Here is a 22,781-nt window from a genome sequence, read left to right as displayed (position 1 = left end):
GCAGTGGAGTGAGGAGAACAATGTGACGGAGTCAGGCAGCAGTGGAGTGAGGAGAACAATGTGACGGAGTCGGGCAGCAGTGGAGTGAGGAGAACAATGTGACGGAGTCAGACAGCAGTGGAGTGAGGAGAACAATGTGACGGAGTCAGACAGCAGTGGAGTGAGGAGAACAATGTGACGGAGTCAGACAGCAGTGGAGTGAGGAGAACAATGTGACGGAGTCAGGCAGCAGTGGAGTGAGGAGAACAATGTGACGGAGTCAGGCAGCAGTGGAGTGAGGAGAACAATGTGACGGAGTCAGACAGCAGTGGAGTGAGGAGAACAATGTGATGGAGTCGGGACAGCAGTGGAGTGAGGAGAACAATGTGACGGAGTCAGGCAGCAGTGGAGTGAGGAGAACAATGTGACGGAGTCAGACAGCAGTGGAGTGAGGAGAACAATGTGACGGAGTCAGACAGCAGTGGAGTGAGGAGAACAATGTGACGGAGTCGGACAGCAGTGGAGTGAGGAGAACAATGTGACGGAGTCAGGGCAGCAGTGGAGTGAGGAGAACAATGTGATGGAGTCGGGGCAGCAGTGGAGTGAGGAGAACAATGTGACGGAGTCGGGGCAGCAGTGGAGTGAGGAGAACAATGTGACGGAGTCGGGGCAGCAGTGGAGTGAGGAGAACAATGTGACGGAGTCAGGCAGCAGTGGAGTGAGGAGAACAATGTGACGGAGTCGGACAGCAGTGGAGTGAGGAGAACAATGTGACGGAGTCAGACAGCAGTGGAGTGAGGAGAACAATGTGACGGAGTCGGGGCAGCAGTGGAGTGAGGAGAACAATGTGACGGAGTCAGGCAGCAGTGGAGTGAGGAGAACAATGTGACGGAGTCGGGCAGCAGTGGAGTGAGGAGAACAATGTGACGGAGTCAGACAGCAGTGGAGTGAGGAGAACAATGTGACGGAGTCGGGGCAGCAGTGGAGTGAGGAGAACAATGTGACGGAGTCGGGGCAGCAGTGGAGTGAGGAGAACAATGTGACGGAGTCGGGGCAGCAGTGGAGTGAGGAGAACAATGTGACGGAGTCAGACAGCAGTGGAGTGAGGAGAACAATGTGACGGAGTCGGGGCAGCAGTGGAGTGAGGAGAACAATGACACAGCCATTGGGCCTAGAAGAAGCAGAGCGAGAGGAAAACTCAACTTAGACTAAACAAAAATATAAACACAACATGTAAAGTGTTGGTCCCATGTTTCATGAGCTGAATTAAAAGATCCCAGACATTTTTCATACGCACAAAAAGCTATTTTCTTTCAGATTTTGGGCACAAATTTGCTTACATTCCTGTTATTGAGCATTTCTCCTTGCATTTCTCCTTGCCAATAAAAGGCCACTCTAAAATGTGCAGTTTTGTCACACAACACAATGCCACAGATATCTAAAGTTTTGAGGGATTGTGCAATTGTCATGCTGACTGCAGGAATGTCCAGCAGAGCTGTTGTCAAAGAATGTCATTTAGAGAATTACGTCCGACCGGCTTCACAACCTCAGACCACGTGTATGACGTTGCGTGGGTGAGCGGTTTGCTGAGGTCAACGTGAACAGAGTGCCCCATGGTGCCGGTGGGGTTATGGTATGGGCAGGCATATGCTACAATTTGAATGCACAGAGATACTGTGACGAGATCCTAAGGCCCATTGTCGTGCCATTCATCCACCGCCATCACCTTATGATCCCCACGTCACAAGGATCTGTTCACAATTCCTGGAAGCTGAAAATGTCTCAGTTCTTCCTTGAACAGCATATTTTAACAGACATGTCAACCATTGAGCATGTTTGGGATGCTCTGGATCCAGTTCCCGCCAATATCCAGCAACTTCGCATAGCCATGAAAGAGGAGCGGAAGTATCTTCTACAGCTTAATTAACTCTGCGAAGGAGTGCTGATTGATACAAAATGGTGGTCACACCAGATCCTGACCGGTTTTCTGATCCACGCCCCTACCTTCATTTAAGGTATCTTAACCAACAGATGCATATTATTCCCAGTCATGTGAAATACATAGATTAGGGCCTACTATTTTTTGGTTTCAATTGACTGATTTCCTCATATGAGCAGTAAACATACTCTGTTTCATGGAAACATGGCTCTCTCGGGATATACTGTCGGAGTCGGTCCAGTCAACTGGATTCTCAGTTCATCGTGCCGACAGAAAAAATAAACAACCCTCCGGGAAGAAGAACAGTGGGGGGGGGGGTGTATGTTTGTTTCATGATTAACAGCTCATGATGTAATTGTAATAACATTCAGGAAACTCCTTTTGTTCACCTGATCTGGAATACCTCACAATCAAATGCCGACCGTATTATCTCTCCCAAGAGAATTCTCTTCGGTTATTGTCACAGACACACACATCTCACACATATCTCCCCCTCAAGCTGATACCACGACGGCCATCAAGGAACTTCACTGGACTTTATGCAAACTGGAAAACCATATATCCTGAGGCTGTATTTTGTTGTAGCTGGGGACAACGCATCACCCGGTGGGTAAACTACCTTTAACCAGACAATCATAGTCCCCATGCCGAGGAACGCCAAGGTAACCTGCCTACATGACTCTCGCCCCATAGCACACATCTATAGCCATGAAATGCTTTTGAAAGGCTGGTCATGGCTCACATCAACACCATCATCCCAGACACCCTGGACCCACTCTAATTCACATTCCGCTCCAACAGATCCACAGATGGCAACATTTCTATTGCACTCCGCACAGCCCTCACCTACCAGTAAAAAATATACTTTTGTAAGAATGCTGTTTATTGGCTTCAGCTCAGCATTCTACACCAAAGTCCCTTCAAAGCTCATCAATAACCTCAGGACCCTGGGACTGAATACCTCCCTCTACAACTGGATCCTGGACATCCTGACGGGCGGACGCCAACACATCCGCCGTACTGACCATCAACACGGGGGCCCCTCAGGGGTGTGTGCTTAGTCCCCTCCTGTACTCCCTGTTCACCTACGACTGAGTGACCGTGCACGACTCCATCATCACTTGGGCCAAGCTTCCTGACATCCAGGAACTCTATACCAGGTGGTGTCAGAGGAAGGCCGCAAAAAAATGTGCAAAGACTCCAGCCACTCAAGTCATAGACTGTTCTCTCTGCTACCACATGGCAAGCGGTACCAGTGCACCAAGTCTGGAACCAACAGGATCCTAAACAGCTTCTACCCCAAAGCCATAACTCTGCTGAACAAGACTGCTGAATAGCACAAATGGCCACCTGGACTACCTGCTTTGACACTTTTTTCACTAACTCCCTTTCACTGACACTCCAATACACACACACTACATATGCCCAGACACACATAACATGCTCACACATGCATAGTGACGCCACACACACACTTTACCCCTACCTAGAGTATACTGCTGCTACTGTCTGTTATCTCTCCTGTTGTCTAGTCACTTTACCCCTACCTACAGTATACTGCTGTTACTGTCTATTATCTATCCTTTACCCCTACCTACAGTATACTGCTGTTACTGTCTGTTATCTATCCTTTACCCCTACCTACAGTATACTGCTGTTACTGTCTATTATCTATCATGTTGTCTAGTCACTTTACCTCTACCTATAGTATACTGCTGTTACTGTCTATCATCTAACCTTTACCCCTACCTACAGTATACTGCTGTTACTGTCTATTATCTATCCTTTACCCCTACCTACAGTATACTGCTGTTACTGTCTAGTATCGATCCTTTACCCCTACCTACAGTATACTGCTGTTACTGTCTATTATCTATCATGTTGTCTAGTCACTTTACCTCTACCTATAGTATACTGCTGTTACTGTCTGTTATCTATCATGTTGTCTAGTCACTTTACCTCTACCTATAGTATACTGCTGTTACTGTCTATTATCTATCATGGTGCCTAGTAACTTGACCCCTACCTACAGTATACTGCTGCTACTGTCTATTATACATCCTGTTGTCTAGTCACTTGACCCATACCTACAGTATACTGCTGCTACTGTCTATTATCTATCCTTTACCCCTACCTACAGTATACTGCTGCTACTGTCTATTATCTATCCTGTTGTCTAGTCACTTGACCCATACCTACAGTATACTGCTGTTACTGTCTACTATCTATCCTTTACCCCTACCTACAGTATACTGCTGCTACTGTCTATTATCTATCCTGTTGCCTAGTAACTTGACCCCTACCTACACATGTATGTACATAGCTACCTCAATTACCACGTACCCCTGCACATCGACTCGGTACTGGTACTCCCTGTATATAGCCATGTTATTACCTGGTACTCCCTGTATATAGCCGTGTTATTACCTGGTACTCCCTGTATATAGCCGTGTTATTACCTGGTACTCCCTGTATATAGCCGCGTTATTACCTGGTACTCCCTGTATATAGCCATGTTATTACCTGGTACTCCCTGTATATAGCCACGTTATTACCTGGTACTCCCTGTATACAGCCATGTTATTACCTGGTACTCCCTGTATACAGCCATGTTATTACCTGGTACTCCCTGTATATAGCCATGTTATTACCTGGTACTCCCTGTATATAGCCATGTTATTACCTGGTACTCCCTGTATATAGCCATGTTATTACCTGGTACTCCCTGTATATAGCCATGTTATTACCTGGTACTCCCTGTATATAGCCATGTTATTACCTGGTACTCCCTGTATATAGCCATGTTATTACCTGGTACTCCCTGTATATAGCCATGTTATTTTTTACTTGCTATTCATTATTCACTGTGTATTTATTCCTTGTGTCACTATTTCATTTAAAACAAATATTTAACTCTGCATTGTTGGAAAAATCCCCATAAGTAAGCATTTCCCTGTTAGTCTACACCTGTTGTTTGATTTGATTTGATTTGATTAGATGTATAGCATCTTGTGAGAGCACATGCTGTTTCGTCTGTCTTAAAGTAACTTAGCCTACTTCAATATAACCAATCAAACATGTATTCATGTCCTTACAACAGTATACAATTCATTAATGCTTTTACAGATGCACTGCGCAGAAATCGCTTCGCCATTTCCTGGTTGCTAAAATTTTAATAGTTTGCCTAATTTCAGTTTATGTGAGAAAACAAGCAAGTATAGTGTAGAGAATCATTGTACCATCTAAACCGCTGTGAAATATATTTTCCATAACCCAAAATATTGCTGGTGTACAAAACCAAATGTAAAAGACGGCAAAAACGAAACTTAAGAACGGGACACATAGAAATAGCGCACATAGAACAGATCTACCGCCTCTTAGACTTGCTTTCAATGAGAATGACAGGGTCTATAACACATTTCTATGTGATTTAGGTCTGGTCGTCCCAAAAGTTACATATTGCAGCTTTAAATAAAATCAAATAATTTTTATTTTTAAATGAAAATAACAAATTGTCACGCCCTGGCCTTAGTATTCTTTGTTTTCTTTATTATTTTAGTTAGGTCAGGGTGTGACATGGGGGAATGTTTTGTGTTTTGTCGGTTTTGGGTGGTTATATGGTAAAGGGGGTGTCGGGTGTAGTGTATGGGTTTGTGTTGAGTGTATGTGTCCAGCTGTGTCTATGTTGGGTGTAGTTGTCTAGGAAAGTCTATGGTTGCCTGAATGGGTTCCCAATTAGAGACAGCTGATTTCTGTTGTCTCTGATTGGGAGCCATATTTAAGGTAGCCATAGGCTTTAGTTTGTTGTGGGTAATTGTCTATGTCTGAACGTTTGTAGCCTGTGTATGTGCACGACGTTTATTAGCTTCACGGTCGTTTATTGTTTTGGTTAGTTTGTAAGTGTTTTTGTTTCGTTTTTCCTTCTTCTCAATAAAAGGAAGATGGCTTATTTTCCAAATGCTGCTTTTTGGTCCATCTCTCTCCCACACGATTGTGACACAAATTGAATAATTCAATAAATAACTCGATGTTCTGCCAAACATCCATTTGAATAACTGCACAAAAGCCCCGTGTTGTGAATGCATGTTTGATTAGGAAAACATTTGAATCAATTATTAGTCTGTTTTCGGATATTTTACAGGTTCCAAACAGAGACAATTAGCAAGGAAGTCCAGTCTACATTCCAGAATATTCTTATCGCAATTTGAAATATTTAAATCATTAGAAAAATAAGTTTCATCATGGCTGTCACGTTCCTGACCTGTTTTCCCTTGTTTTTGTATTTGTTTAGTATGGTCAGGGCGTGAGTTGGGGTGGGCATTCTATGTTGTGTGTCTAGTTTGTCTGTTTCTGTGTTCAGCCTAATATGGTTCTCAATCAGAGGCAGCTGTCAATCGTTGTCCCTGATTTAGAATCATGTAAAGGTGGCTTGTTTTGTGTTGGGGATTGTGGGTGGTTGTTTCCTGTCTCTGTGTTTGTGTTCTGCACCAGATAGGACTGTCTCGGTTTTCACGTTTGTTGTTTTGTATTGTTGTAAGTGTTCACAGTTCGTTAAATTAAACATGTTGAACACTAACTGCGCTGCATTTTGGTCCTCTCCTTCATCCCAGGAAGAAAGCCGTTACAATGGCCACAAATTTCTTTGGAATTATTAGAATATTGGAATCCTGGTGTAGCTGAGAGATAGCCGTAGTAGGCTAAAAGCCAATGTATGCTTGATCTGAAACATGTGGTCAGAGGCATGCAGAGGCCCTACTGAGCTCCATACCGCACCGCCGTATGTACCCCTCTCAAATGACAATTACAATGAGGAGGGCTTCGTCTAGCTCCTGACTGACATGATTGGTTGACGGTAGGTGAAGGAGTGGGAGGTCCTGTATAAACACAAACTCACTTCCTTGACAACTCCCTTCACAACAGATCTGGGCTTCTCCACGAAGCGCTAAAAAAAGTATGAATGCGCTGACTTCTGCAGACGCCATATCACCACGCTGCACGGCCAATGGAGACGCCATATCACCACGCCGCACGACCAATGCAGACGCCATATCACCATGCTTCATGGCCAATGCAGACGCCATATCACCATGCTTCATGGCCAATGCAGACGCCATATCACCATGCCGCATGGCCAATGCAGACGCCATATCACCACGCTGCACGACCAATGCAGACACCATATCAGCACGCTGCACGGCCAATGCAGACGCCATATCACCACGCCACACGGCCAATGGAGACGCCATATCACCATGCTGCACGGCCAATGGAGACGCCATCTCACCACGCCGCACGACCAATGGAGACGCCATATCACCACGCTGCACGACCAATGCAGACGCCATATCACCACGCTGCACGACCAATGCAGACGCCATATCACCACGCTGCACGACCAATGCAGACGCCATATCACCACGCTGCACGACCAATGCAGACGCCATATCACCACGCTGCACGGCCAATGGAGACGCCATATCACCACGCTGCACGACCAATGCAGACGCCATATCACCACGCTGCACGGCCAATGGAGACGCCATATCACCACGCTGCACGGCCAATGGAGACGCCATATCACCACGCTGCACGACCAATGGAGACGCCATATCACCACGCTGCACGACCAATGCAGACGCCATATCACCACGCTGCACGACCAATGCAGACGCCATATCACCACGCCGCACGACCAATACAGACGCCATATCACCACGCCGCACGGCCAATGCAGACGCCATATCACCACGCCGCACGACCAATGCAGACGCCATATCACCACGCCGCACGGCCAATGCAGACGCCATATCACCACGCTGCACGACCAATGCAGACGCCATATCACCACGCTGCACGACCAATGCAGACGCCATATCACCACGCTGCACGGCCAATGGAGACGCCATATCACCACGCTGCACGACCAATGCAGACGCCATATCACCACGCTGCACGGCCAATGGAGACGCCATATCACCACGCTGTACGGCCAATGGAGACGCCATATCACCACGCTGCACGGCCAATGGAGACGCCATATCACCACGCTGCACGACCAATACAGACGCCATATCACCACGCTGCACGGCCAATGCAGACGCCATATCACCACGCTGCACGGCCAATGCAGACGCCATATCACCACGCCGCACGGCCAATGCAGACGCCATATCACCACGCCGCACGGCCAATGCAGACGCCATATCACCACGCTGCACGACCAATGCAGACACCATATCACCACGCCGCACGGCCAATGCAGACGCCATATCACCACGCTGCACGGCCAATGCAGACGCCATATCACCACGCCGCACGGCCAATGCAGACGCCATATCACCACGCTGCACGGCCAATGGAGACGCCATATCACCACGCCGCACGGCCAATGGAGACGCCATTTCACCACGCTGCACGGCCAATGGAGACGCCATATCACCACGCCGCACGGCCAATGCAGATGTCAGATCGACCACGTAGCACCTTTAAAAGGTGCGCAGACACACACAGCACAGCGAGCCCGAAACCAGCCCGGCCTGGATCAATTCACAGAATTTGAGGCCCGGCGTTGAGTTCCGTGCAGTTCGGGCTGAGAATGAGACTCTAGTGTCTGCAGCGCGGTGGTGGTGGTGATATCTCCTCATTTGAGCGATCAGTGCAACATTAAAAGAGACAGATTATTGAGGAAGACGCAGAACGCAAATGAATGACAGGGAAAGCATTTTTTTTAATGAAATTCAATGTGCGAGAAGGGTTAATAGGATCGAGGGCTTGATGGGAAAGAAATCATTGTTTAATTAAAATTGATTTGAGTTATTTGTTACATTAAATTCACTGCCAGCACGCCTGCCACCGCCGTCATTGTCATCAAAGCTTTTGTCTCAATTCCTATTGTTGTCACACACGGGATGAAGATGGGGGTTTTGATGTGGGGGAATAGCCAATACCAAAACCAATAGAGATTAAACCGTTTTAAACATTTAAAACAACATCCAATATCTCTGTCTTTCAATGGTTTAAGTGTTCAAAGGGTAAATTATATTATTCTATTGTTATGGGTATAGACTCCCATTTTCATAGTGTTGTTTTGAGGGAACTTTTTTCACGTGTAAGTTCCTTCATTATAATATACTTTACACAAAATAAGGAAAGTTATATACAGTGTTTTTTTTCTTTGAGGTATACAGGGTATTTGAGGTATTTGGGGTATTTGAGGTATAATGGGTATTTGAGGTATACGGGGTATACAGTGTATTTGAGATATATTGGGTATTTGAGGTATAATGGGTATTTGAGGTATATAGTGTATTTTTGGTATATGGGGTATTTAAGGTATACGGGATATCTGAGGTTTATGGGGTATTTAAGTTATATTGGGTATTTAAAGTATAATATATTGGGTATTTTAGGTATATGTGTAATTTGAAGTATATGAGATATTTCAGGTACAGTATATGGGGTATTTCAGGTATATAGCGTATTTGAGGTATATCGGGTATTTGCAGTACAGTATATTGGGTATGTGAGGTGTATGTGGTATTTGAGATATATGGCGTATTTAAGATATATGGGGTACTAAAGTATATGGGGTATTTCAGGTATAGTATGTGGGGTATTTAAGGTATGTGGGGTATTTCAGGTATAGTATGTGTGGTTTTAAGGTATGTGGGGTATTTCAGGTATAGTATATTGGGTATTTGAGGAATATGGTGTATTTGAGGTATATGGGGTATTTAAGGTATAATAGGTGGGGCATTTGAGGTATATGGGGTATTTGAGGTAAAGTATAAGGGGTATATGAGTTTAAAGTATGTGGGGTATTTGAGGTATAGTATATTGGGTTTTTGAGGTATATGGGGTATTTGAGGAATATGGGGTATTTAAGGTAGAGTATGTGGGGTATTTGAGGTATAGTGTATGGGGGAATAGCCAATACCAAAACCAATAGAGATTAAATAGTATTATACATTTAAAACAACATCCAATGTCCTAGGTTATTTGAGGTACAGTATATGGGGTATTTGATGGTATATGGTGTATTGCAGGTATATATGTTATTTGAGGTACAGTATATGGGGTATTTGGGTGGCAAGGTACAAATCTGTCGTTCTGCCCCTGAACAAGGTAGTTAACCCACTGTTCCTAGGCCGTCATTGAAAATAAGAATTTGTTTTTAACTGACTTGTCTAGTTAAATAAAGGTAAATAAAATTTAAAAAATTATGGTATATGGTGTATTTGAGGTATAGTATATGGGGTATTTAAGGTATTTTATATGGGGTATTTAAGGTATAGTATATAGGGTATTTAAGGTATAGTATATGGGGAATTTAAGCTATATTATACAGGGTATTTACGGTATAGTATTTGGGGTATTTGAGGTATATTATATGGGGTATTTAAGATATATTATATGGGGTATTTAAGGTATAGTATATGGGGTATTTAAGGTATATTATATGGGGTATTTAAGGTATATTATACGGGGTATATAAGGTATATTATATGGGGTATTTAAGGTATAGTATATGGGATATTTAAGGTATAGTATATGGGGTATTTGAGGTAGAGTATATGGGGTATTTAAGGTATATTATATGGGGTATTTAAGGTATATTATACAGGGTTTTTGAGGTATAGTATATGGGGTATTTAAGGTATAGTATATGGCGTATTTAAGGTATATTATACAGGGTATTTACGGTATATTATATGGGGTATTTAAGGTATATTATACGGGGTATTTAAGGTATATTATACGGGGTATTTAAGGTATATTATACAGGGTATTTAAGGTATATTATACGGGGTATTTAAGATATATTATATGGGGTATTTAAGGAATATTATACAGGGTATTTAAGGTATATTATACAGGGTATTTAAGGTATATTATATGGGGTATTTAAGATATATTATATGGGGTATTTAAGGTATATTATATGGGGTATTTAAGGTATATTATATGGTGTATTTAAGATATATTATATGGGGTATTTAACGTATATTACACGGGGTATTTAAGTTATAGTATATGGGGTATTTAAGGTATAGTATACGGGGTATTTAAGGTATATTATACGGGGTATTTAAGGTATAGTATATGGGGTATTTAAGGTATAGTATATGGGGTATTTAAGGTATAGTATATGGGGTATTTAAGGTATAGTATATGGGGTATTTAAGGTATAGTATATGGGGTATTTAAGGTATAGTATATGGGGTATTTAAGGTAAGGTATTGTGCCCATAGGCGACCTTATTGCCGCTGATGTCTGGTGAGAACCTGCCTTACAACAGGCCTACAACATTTCCACTTCCTATCCCACTAGTCTAAATGTGTAACCATGGTGACAACATTTCCACTTCCTATCCCACTAGTCTGAATGTGTAACCATGGTGACAGCATTTCCACTTCCTATCCCACTAGTCTGAATGTGTAACCATGGTGACAGCATTTCCACTTCCTATCCCACTAGTCTGAATGTGTAATCATGGTGACAGCATTTCCACTTCCTATCCCACTAGTCTAAATGTGGAACCATGGTGACAGCATTTCCACTTCCTATCCCACTAGTCTGAATGTGTAACCATGGTGACAGCATTTCCACTTCCTATCCCACTAGTCTAAATGTGTAACCATGGTGACAGCATTTCCACTTCCTATCCCACTAGTCTAAATGTGTAACCATGGTGACAGCATTTCCACTTCCTATCCCACTAGTCTAAATGTGGAACCATGGTGACAGCATTTCCACTTCCTATCCCACTAGTCTGAATGTGTAACCATGGTGACAGCATTTCCACTTCCTATCCCACTAGTCTGAATGTGTAACCATGGTGACAGCATTTCCACTTCCTATCCCACTAGTCTAAATGTGTAACCATAGTGACAGCATTTCCACTTCCTATCCCACTAGTCTAAATGTGTAACCATAGTGACAGCATTTCCACTTCCTATCCCACTAGTCTGAATGTGTAACCATGGTGACAGCATTTCCACTTCCTATCCCACTAGTCTAAATGTGGAACCATGGTGACAGCATTTCCACTTCCTATCCCACTAGTCTAAATGTGTAACCATGGTGACAGCATTTCCACTTCCTATCCCACTAGTCTGAATGTGTAACCATGGTGACAGCATTTCCACTTCCTATCCCACTAGTCTAAATGGGGGATAGGAATGGTGACAGCATTTCCACTTCCTATCCCACTAGTCTAAATGTGTAACCATGGTGACAACATTTCCACTTCCTATCCCACTAGTCTAAATGTGTAACCATAGTGACAGCATTTCCACTTCCTATCCCACTAGTCTGAATGTGTAACCATGGTGACAGCATTTCCACTTCCTATCCCACTAGTCTAAATGTGGAACCATGGTGACAGCATTTCCACTTCCTATCCCACTAGTCTGAATGTGTAACCATAGTGACAGCATTTCCACTTCCTATCCCACTAGTCTGAATGTGTAACCATAGTGACAGCATTTCCACTTCCTATCCCACTAGTCTGAATGTGTAACCATAGTGACAGCATTTCCACTTCCTATCCCACTAGTCTAAATGTGTAACCATGGTGACAGCATTTCCACTTCCTATCCCACTAGTCTGAATGTGTAACCATGGTGACAGCATTTCCACTTCCTATCCCACTAGTCTAAATGTGTAACCATAGTGACAGCATTTCCACTTCCTATCCCACTAGTCTGAATGTGGAACCATGGTGACAGCATTTCCACTTCCTATCCCACTAGTCTGAATGTGTAACCATGGTGACAGCATTTCCACTTCCTATCCCACTAGTCTAAATGTGTAACCATGGTGACAGCATTTCCACTTCCTATCCCACTAGTCTAAATGTGTAACCATGGTGACAGCATTTCCACTTCCTATCCCACTAGTCTAAATGTGTAACCATGGTGACAGCATTTCCACTTCCTATCTCACTAGTCTGAATGTGTAACCATGGTGACAGCATTTCCACTTCCTATCCCACTAGTCTAAATGTGTAACCATGGTGACAGCATTTCCACTTCCTATCCCACTAGTCTAAATGTGTAACCATAGTGACAGCATTTCCACTTCCTATCCCACTAGTCTGAATGTGTAACCATGGTGACAGCATTTCCACTTCCTATCCCACTAGTCTAAATGTGGAACCATGGTGACAGCATTTCCACTTCCTATCCCACTAGTCTGAATGTGTAACCATGGTGACAGCATTTCCACTTCCTATCCCACTAGTCTAAATGTGTAACCATGGTGACAGCATTTCCACTTCCTATCCCACTAGTCTAAATGTGTAACCATGGTGACAGCATTTCCACTTCCTATCCCACTAGTCTAAATGTGGAACCATGGTGACAGCATTTCCACTTCCTATCCCACTAGTCTAAATGTGTAACCATGGTGACAGCATTTCCACTTCCTACCCCACTAGTCTGAATGTGTAACCATGGTGACAGCATTTCCACTTCCTATCCCACTAGTCTAAATGTGTAACCATAGTGACAGCATTTCCACTTCCTATCCCACTAGTCTAAATGTGTAACCATGGTGACAGCATTTCCACTTCCTATCCCACTAGTCTAAATGTGGAACCATGGTGACAGCATTTCCACTTCCTATCCCACTAGTCTGAATGTGTAACCATAGTGACAGCATTTCCACTTCCTATCCCACTAGTCTGAATGTGTAACCATAGTGACAGCATTTCCACTTCCTATCCCACTAGTCTAAATGTGTAACCATGGTGACAGCATTTCCACTTCCTATCCCACTAGTCTGAATGTGGAACCATGGTGACAGCATTTCCACTTCCTATCCCACTAGTCTGAATGTGTAACCATGGTGACAGCATTTCCACTTCCTATCCCACTAGTCTAAATGTGTAACCATGGTGACAGCATTTCCACTTCCTATCCCACTAGTCTAAATGTGTAACCATAGTGACAGCATTTCCACTTCCTATCCCACTAGTCTGAATGTGTAACCATGGTGACAGCATTTCCACTTCCTATCCCACTAGTCTAAATGTGTAACCATGGTGACAGCATTTCCACTTCCTATCCCACTAGTCTGAATGTGTAACCATGGTGACAGCTGGTGTGTATAAGGTCCTTTCTTGTTGGTCCAAAACATTGGGTATACAATCCATGAGATATTGCAGGACATCCTATCAGTCTCATGGAGTTAATTCACAGATTTAGGGAATTGGAGTTTTCGATTTGGAGGTTTGGATTGTGTTTTGCATTTGCAAACGGCCCTCTTTTCCACCAGTGTCATCTAGCTGTCTTACCTTTGAGTATCCAAACAACTATGTTACTGTATGTTAACGTAGACAGTTCTTACCTATGGACATCTGAACAAACAACCTGTTTTTACTGTACGGTAGTATGACCAGGTCTTACCCGTTGGCATCCAGGGGTCTGCTGTGGGCTTCTCTCTGGTGTTGGCCTGTTCCCAATCTAGATCGTCCTCTCTCCCCTGGCTGTACCCGCAGGCTGCAAACGGCTTGCCAAAGTCACAATCACCTGTTACAAAAGACAGAAGAAAGAATCATTCACAATTCATCTTGTTTGTGCAACTATTCCATTTACTCCACACCGTAATGAAATGAAAACAATAAATGACATTCATAACATTCATTATCCCCCCCCCCCCCTCTGTCTCTATTTATAATGCAATATGGCCTCTGATGCTGAGATGCTGAGACGAGTTGAAGTGAGACACAGTGAGGGATTAGAACAGCCGTCGATGCACAACACACATTAGCCAACGTTAGCCACATTAGCCACATTAGCCACGTTAGCCACATTAGCCGCGTTAGCCACATTAGCCACATTAGCCACGTTAGCCACATTAGCCGCGTTAGCCACGTTAGCCACATTAGCCACGTTAGCCACGTTAGCCACGTTAGCCACATTAGCCACGTTAGCCACGTTAGCCACATTAGCCACGTTAGCCACGTTAGCCAACACGGCAGTCCAATTTTACTATGACAAGTATGAAATGTCCTGACTCCGTCATCGTTCGACGTCGTCTCTGTGCCAAACGGCACCCTAATTCCCTATTTAGTGCACTACTTTTGACCAGAACTCTATGTGTAGTGCACTAACTAGGGAATAGGGTGACAGTTAGAACACGGCCATAGCGTTCCAAACTGCACCATCTAACACACATTGATTTATGTTTTTCCTCTCGCAGCAGTTAGTGCTGTAGCAGCAATACAGTCTATGGGACTTAGCTGTTCACCTGTCTTTCATTTACACACACACACGGACGTATGCACACACACACACACACACAGAGAGAGAAAAGTAAGCACATGCACATTCACACACGGACACGCATACAGACATACGGATATGCACACATACACGCACACGCACGCACACACACACACAGACATATGGATATACACACACGCACACACACACACACACACACAAACACACACACACACACACACACACACACACACACACACACACACACACACACACACACACACACACACACACACACACACACACACACACACACACACACACACACACACCACTGTAATCCATTCTACTGCCTCTACTCTGAAGCTGACAGTGAAGAATCATTAGGAGGTGTGTGTGTGTTTGTGTGTGTGTGTGTGTGTCTGTGTGCATGTCCGTATGTCTCTGTGTGTGTGTGTGTGTGTGTGTGTGTGTGTGTGTGTGTGTGTGTGTGTGTGTGTGTGTGTGTGTGTGTGTGTGTGTGTGTGTGTGTGTGTGTGTGCATGTCAGTATGTCTGTGTGTGTGTGTGTGTGTTTGTGTGTTCAGCTCTGCCTGTTGGCGTGCGATCGATTAATACACACTCTCCTTTATTCCTCCCACCTATAAGGCCATACAACTCAATGTAAAGGTTCCTCCCACCTATAAGGCCATACAACTCAATGTAAAGGTTCCTCCCACCTATAAGGCCATACAACTCAATGTAAAGGTTCCTCACTACTATAAAGGCTATACAACTCAATGTAAAGGTTCCTCACTACTATAAGGCCATACAACTCAATGTAAAGGTTCCTCCCACCTATAAGGCCATACAACTCAATGTAAAGGTTCCTCCCACCTATAAGGCCATACAACTCAATGTAAAGGTTCCTCACTACTATAAAGGCCATACAACTCAATGTAAAGGTTCCTCACTACTATAAGGCCATACAACTCAATGTAAAGGTTCCTCACTACTATAAGGCCATACAACTCAATGTAAAGGTTCCTCCCACCTATAAGGCCATACAACTCAATGTAAAGGTTCCTCCCACCTATAAGGCCATACAACTCAATGTAAAGGTTCCTCACTACTATAAAGGCCATACAACTCAATGTAAAGGTTCCTCACTACTATAAGGCCATACAACTCAATGTAAAGGTTCCTCACTACTATAAAGGCTATACAACTCAATGTAAAGGTTCCTCCCACCTATAAGGCCATACAACTCAATGTAAAGGTTCCTCACTACTATAAAGGCCATACAACTCAATGTAAAGGTTCCTCACTACTATAAAGGCCATATAACTCAATGTAAAGGTTCCTCACTACTATAAAGGCCATACAACTCAATGTAAAGGTTCCTCACTACTATAAAGGCTATACAACTCAATGTAAAGGTTCCTCCCACCTATAAGGCCATACAACTCAATGTAAAGGTTCCTCCCACCTATAAGGCCATACAACTCAATGTAAAGGTTCCTCACTACTATAAGGCCATACAACTCAATGTAAAGGTTCCTCACTACTATAAGGCCATACAACTCAATGTAAAGGTTCCTCACTACTATAAGGCTATACAACTCAATGTAAAGGTTCCTCCCACCTATAAAGGCCATACAACTCAATGTAAAGGTTCCTCACTACTATAAGGCCATACAACTCAATGTAAAGGTTCCTCCCACCTATAAGGCCATACAACTCAATGTAAAGGTTCCTCACTACTATAAGGCCATACAACTCAATGTAAAGGTTCCTCACTACTATAAGGCCATACAACTCAATGTAAAGGTTCCTCACTACTATAAGGCCATACAACTCAATGTAAAGGTTCCTCACTACTATAAGGCCATACAACTCAATGTAAAGGTTCCTCACTACTATAAAGGCCATACAACTCAATGTAAAGGTTCCTCACTACTATAAAGGCCATACAACTCAATGTAAAGGTTCCTCACTACTATAAAGGCCATACAACTCAATGTAAAGGTTCCTCACTACTATAAAGGCCATACAACTCAATGTAAAGGTTCCTCCCACCTATAAGGCCATACAACTCAATGTAAAGGTTCCTCCCACCTATAAGGCCATACAACTCAATGTAAAGGTTCCTCACTACTATAAAGGCCATACAACTCAATGTAAAGGTTCCTCACACCTATAAGGCCATACAACTCAATGTAAAGGTTCCTCCCACCTATAAGGCCATACAACTCAATGTAAAGGTTCCTCACTACTATAAAGGCCATACAACTCAATGTAAAGGTTCCTCACACCTATAAGGCCATACAACTCAATGTAAAGGTTCCTCACTACTATAAGGCCATACAACTCAATGTAAAGGTTCCTCCCACCTATAAGGCCATACAACTCAATGTAAAGGTTCCTCCCACCTATAAGGCCATACAACTCAATGTAAAGGTTCCTCACTACTATAAGGCCATACAACTCAATGTAAAGGTTCCTCACTACTATAAGGCCATACAACTCAATGTAAAGGTTCCTCCCACCTATAAGGCCATACAACTCAATGTAAAGGTTCCTCACTACTATAAGGCCATACAACTCAATGTAAAGGTTCCTCACTACTATAAGGCCATACAACTCAATGTAAAGGTTCCTCCCACCTATAAGGCCATACAACTCAATGTAAAGGTTCCTCACTACTATAAAGGCTATACAACTCAATGTAAAGGTTCCTCACTACTATAAGGCTATACAACTCAATGTAAAGGTTCCTCCCACCTATAAGGCCATACAACTCAATTTTAAAGGTTCCTCACTACTATAAGGCCATACAACACAATGTAAATATTCCTCCCACCTATAAAAGGCCATACAACACAATGTAAATGTTCCTCCCACCTATAAAGGCCATACAACACAATGTTAAAGGTTCCTCACACCTATAAAGGCCATACAACACAATGTTAGTTCCTGATCTGGCTACGCTATATGGCTGTGGGCTACACTAGTTCATTTAGCAGACAAGATTCCCTTAGAATTCCATGGCATTATTTTATAGTATGAAGAACACAGTTGAACAAAGCTGGATTAACTAGAAAGGATATTTTCTCCAAAGGATTTGAGGGAGTGCGGACATGCGGCTATTCTGTGTTGGTTAACAAAGAAACAGGTCCTCCTATATGTTTTAATTTAGAGTTATCTATGTTGGCCTATAAACGTTGGGCTGTATGTTTCGATTTTGAATACATTCTAAGGCTGCATGATGCGGCTCTAATGACGACGTGAAAAAAGTTGCATGAAAGGCATGAGCTCTGCTTTGTTTTTTGTTGTTGTGCAGGCTGTACACACTTCATCAGTCTCTCATTCACAATTTCCCTTTGTGTGGCTGTAATTCCCCTTAAAAAAAATCAATGCCTTTTTTTGCGGCCAGTGGCTGTTGTGCCCTTGGACTGAATATAATCATTGTTATTCCCTTCTCCCTGCTTCGTGCCCCGAAGCACCTCTCACTCACATGGCTCTCCGTCACGCGATCGGTTCTTTCTCACAGGCTACAAGTAAAGACTGACACATTGGGGATGCAACACGCCCTTATCCAATTCCGAGGCGCATATTGAAGATATTGGAAGAACTGTCCACATTCAACTTTTCGTCAGCCAATAAGATGAGTGGGCCTAGCGAACAGCAAAAGCCCCAGCCTACGTCAATCTACTATTCCACATAGTACAAAAGTCGACTTATTCAGTGCGAGAAATAAATACTCCAAACATAGCCTGAGACAGTTGGGGGATGCTACAGATGCCAAATTAATTCAACCACTACCATCAAACATTTTCTTCAACGCAATATGGCTGAACGCAACAGATCAGAACGTTTGACTTAAAATGTCAATAAACTGTTACGCCTTTGTCACACCAATAGCGTCGTTGTGTTAAAATCGTACGCAGCATCAGCTGGAACGTCGCTAGTTCAACATTCACCTTCATGCTACCATTTCTGTCAAGCCGTCTACGCTTTTTGATCGCATACGTTCGATACATCCAACTACACAGAACGCAGCATCAGCTGGAACGTCGCTAGTTCAACATTCACCTTCATGCTACCATTTCTGTCAAGCCGTCTACGCTTTTTGATCGCATACCTTCGATACATCCGACTACACAGAACGCAGCATCAGCTGGAACGTCGCTAGTTCAACATTCACCTTCTGCTACCATTTCTGTCAAGCCGTCTACGCTTTTTGATCGCATACCTTCGATACATCCAACTACACAGAACGCAGCATCAGCTGGAACGTCGCTAGTTCAACAGTCACCTTCTGCTACCATTTCTGTCAAGCCGTCTACGCTTTTTGATCGCATACCTTCGATACATCCAACTACACAGAACGCAGCACGGCAAACGCAGCGTTCCATGTACGCCTCCAAAAGCAATCATCAAGTTTACAGACGATACAACAACAGTTGGCCTGATTACCAACAATGACCAGACGGCCCACAGGGAGGTGGTGAGGGCCCTGGCGGAGTGTCGCCAGGAAAATAACCTCTCACTCAATGTCGACAAAACAGAGGAGATGATTGTGGACTTCAGGAAAGATCAGAGGGAGCACGCCTCTATCCACATCGGCGGGACCGCAGTGGAGAAGGTGGAAAGCTTCAAGTTCCTCAGGGTACACATCACTAACGATCTGAAATGGTCCACCCACACAGACAGTGTGGTGAAGAAGGGGCAGGGATCCTTCTCTTTTTAATAGAGGCCATCATTCTGTTTTCTCCCGCAATTGCATAGGCTATAGAAATGTTGTGCAACATGAGCTCATGGGCTCTCATCGAGTGTTTGATTAGATTTTCCATTACATTTGCATTGATGTCAGAGTGATTAGAGGGACAATCGAGTGCTGAGTACCAGGCAGTTAAGCAAGTTTAGTAGGCTACTAATGACCAGCAGCAGCATCAGAGCTTGGAGAAGCCTAATTACCTTGACTAAACTGTCGTCACGTGGAATTTGACTGCCTTCATGACTCGTGACTGCCCGTGTGGCAGTCATACGGTCACCGTAACAGCCCTACCTGCGTTTGCTAATCTTGCCAACAAAAAAAAGTTATTAAAGTGGTTGGCAAAATCAAAAGGGTTTGTTATGAACAACCTGCCTCAATGAAAGATGGAGCCGAGTTTGCTTTCTTGCCTAGAATTTCTTTTTAAATACTACAGAGCTTCTTACTATAATTCTTTAAATCATTTATCTTTGCTCCAGAGTATAGTTTCTCCTTCGTTTTGTTTAGTTACGTGGTTTCTCAATTTACTGTATGTTTGCCAGTCTGCTGTGTTATCAGACATATTTTCTATTCCCTTTGCCTCATCCCTCTCAGCCGTACAATTTTTAAATTCATCATCTATACATGGGGATTTGGCAGTTCTAACAGTCCGTTTTTTTGATGGGCGCATGCCTCTTAGTAAATTGGAAGCAGCCGTTTCATAAATGCGTCAAGTGCAGCATCAGATTGTTCCTCATTACACACATCAGACTAACACATATTTTTCACATCTTCGACATAGGAATCACTACAAAACCTCTTGTATCATTGCTTATACACAATTGTAGGTCCAATCTTTGGAATTTAGTTTATTCTAGATATGGCTATTATATTATCATCACTACATTCGATGGGAGTGGATACTGCTTTAGAGCAGATTTCTGCAACATTAGTAAAGATGTGATCAATACGCATGAATGATTTAGTTCCTGTTCTGTTTGTAAATACCCTGGTAGGTTGACTAATGACTTGTACCAGATTACAGCTTAGAGCTTCTTTTTTGAGTGGGCAGCTTGATGACAACCAGTCAATATATAGGTCACCCAAAAAATATACGTCTCTGTTTATATCACATACATTATCCAACATTTCACACATATAGTCCAAATACTGACTTTTAGCACTTGGTGGTCTATAGCAACTTCCTACGCGGATGGGCTTTAGGTGAGGCACATGAACCCGTAGCCATGTTGCTTCCACACATCCTCGGACATGAGATCCTCTCTCAGCCTAACAGGAATATGACTCTGGACATACATGGCAACACCTCCTCCATTTGCATGTCTATCTTTCCTGTATATTATATAACCATGTATTGCTACTGAATAATCATCAAATAAATTATCTAAGTATGTTTCAGAGACGGGACAGAATATTAATGTTTTCTGATGTTAATAATGAACCTTGTTTCTCAGGGAACCTTGTTATTTCATGAACCTTGTTTCTCAGGGAATAAAATAAATTATCTAAGTATGTTTTAGAGACGGGACAGAATATTAATGTTTTCTGATGTTAATAAGTTGTCCATTTCATGAACCTTGTTTCTCAGGCTACATGTGTAAATATGAGCATTTTATTTGTCATTTTCTGGGTTGCTAGTCTGTTTTTAGTACTATTCTGAGAGGCTGACCCGAGGTAGACATGTCCGTGACATTTACATTTGATTCATTGATACTGAGTGAGCTGCCAAACAGTTTCAAAACAAACAGTGGAATTCAATTCTTTGTGCATTTGATTATTTCTGACAATACCCTGGGAGATAACAGTTAAAAGGAACATAGATCAGGTTACTTACAGTCACTACACTTCTAGTTTTCTGAGATATAATACCCTTTCCATCTCCTCTGTTACTTATTATGACAGGGAGGACACAGTTTCCTATGTTGATGGAGATCATCCTGGAACCCCTGCGATTAGGGTGAATCCCATCTCTTGTAGAGACTGTTGGTTGCTCCCACACCAAGTGAAAATTGTCACAAAAGGAGACATTCATGTCTTTGCAGAGTTTCTTCAGGAACTCGTTTAGAGCAGCGATGTGGCTGTAACCCCTTCTATAGCATGGCAAAGGGGAGCTAGAGATTACTGTTCTCTTCCCTGTGCCCACAAGGGTGTTCAAGATCATTTATTTGTCCTTCTTCAGTTCCTCAGATTGCCAAAAGCGAATGTCGCTAAATCCAACGCGAGTGACAGGCCAAAATCTCTCACCATCGAGCTGCCCACGACGATGGTTGTCGTGACGGTATCCGATGGGTAAGGAAGAGGGGGAACGAAACGGGCTTGCCTTGGGCAGGGGGAAGGAGGTGTACTTCGTCTCATGCCAGCTGTACATGTACCAGTAGCAGTGGATGGCATCAGAATCTTTGGGGAGATGGAGGAGGACCCAAGACCTTGTTTCCTTTGGTCGGCGACCGGCTGAGCCGTGGCGTGTGCCCCTGGACGGCTGTTGGCTGTTGGTGTATTCCCGAGATCAGAGCTGACCCCCAGGGACGGTACATAGCCTAGTGGCTAGAGCGTTGGGCCAGTAACCGTCGTCCTGCCCCTGAATAAGTGTCACGCTCGTCTGATGAAGAAGGAGTGGACCAAAGCGCAGCGTGGTACATGTTCATGATATTTTATTAAACTGAACACTGAAACAAAAATAACAAAGAGAAAAACGAACGGTTCTGTAAGGTAACTACAACTATACAGAAAACAACTACCCACAAACACAGGTGGGAAAAAAGGCTGTCTAAGTATGTTTCCCAATCAGAGACAACGATAGACAGCTGCCTCTGATTGAGAACCACACCCGGCCAAACACAAATAAATAGAAAACATAGAAATAAAGAAACTAGAATGCC

At 43.3% G+C, this 22,781-nt stretch overlaps 1 protein-coding gene across 1 annotated transcript in view; it reads right to left on the bottom strand.

The window, feature by feature from the left end:
* Nucleotides 1-22,781, bottom strand: part of LOC129824568 (receptor-type tyrosine-protein phosphatase mu-like) — a 422,832-nt gene that overhangs the window by 295,973 nt on the left and 104,078 nt on the right. The window contains exon 2 of the mRNA XM_055884259.1: nt 14,329-14,451. Coding sequence (XP_055740234.1) covers nt 14,329-14,451 — 123 coding nt within the window. The remainder of the gene's footprint in view (nt 1-14,328; nt 14,452-22,781) is intronic.

The sequence above is a fragment of the Salvelinus fontinalis genome, chromosome 26 (genome assembly GCF_029448725.1).
Source record: "Salvelinus fontinalis isolate EN_2023a chromosome 26, ASM2944872v1, whole genome shotgun sequence".
Lineage (NCBI taxonomy): Eukaryota > Metazoa > Chordata > Actinopteri > Salmoniformes > Salmonidae > Salvelinus > Salvelinus fontinalis.
This window is presented reverse-complemented; position numbering and strand designations above follow the sequence as displayed.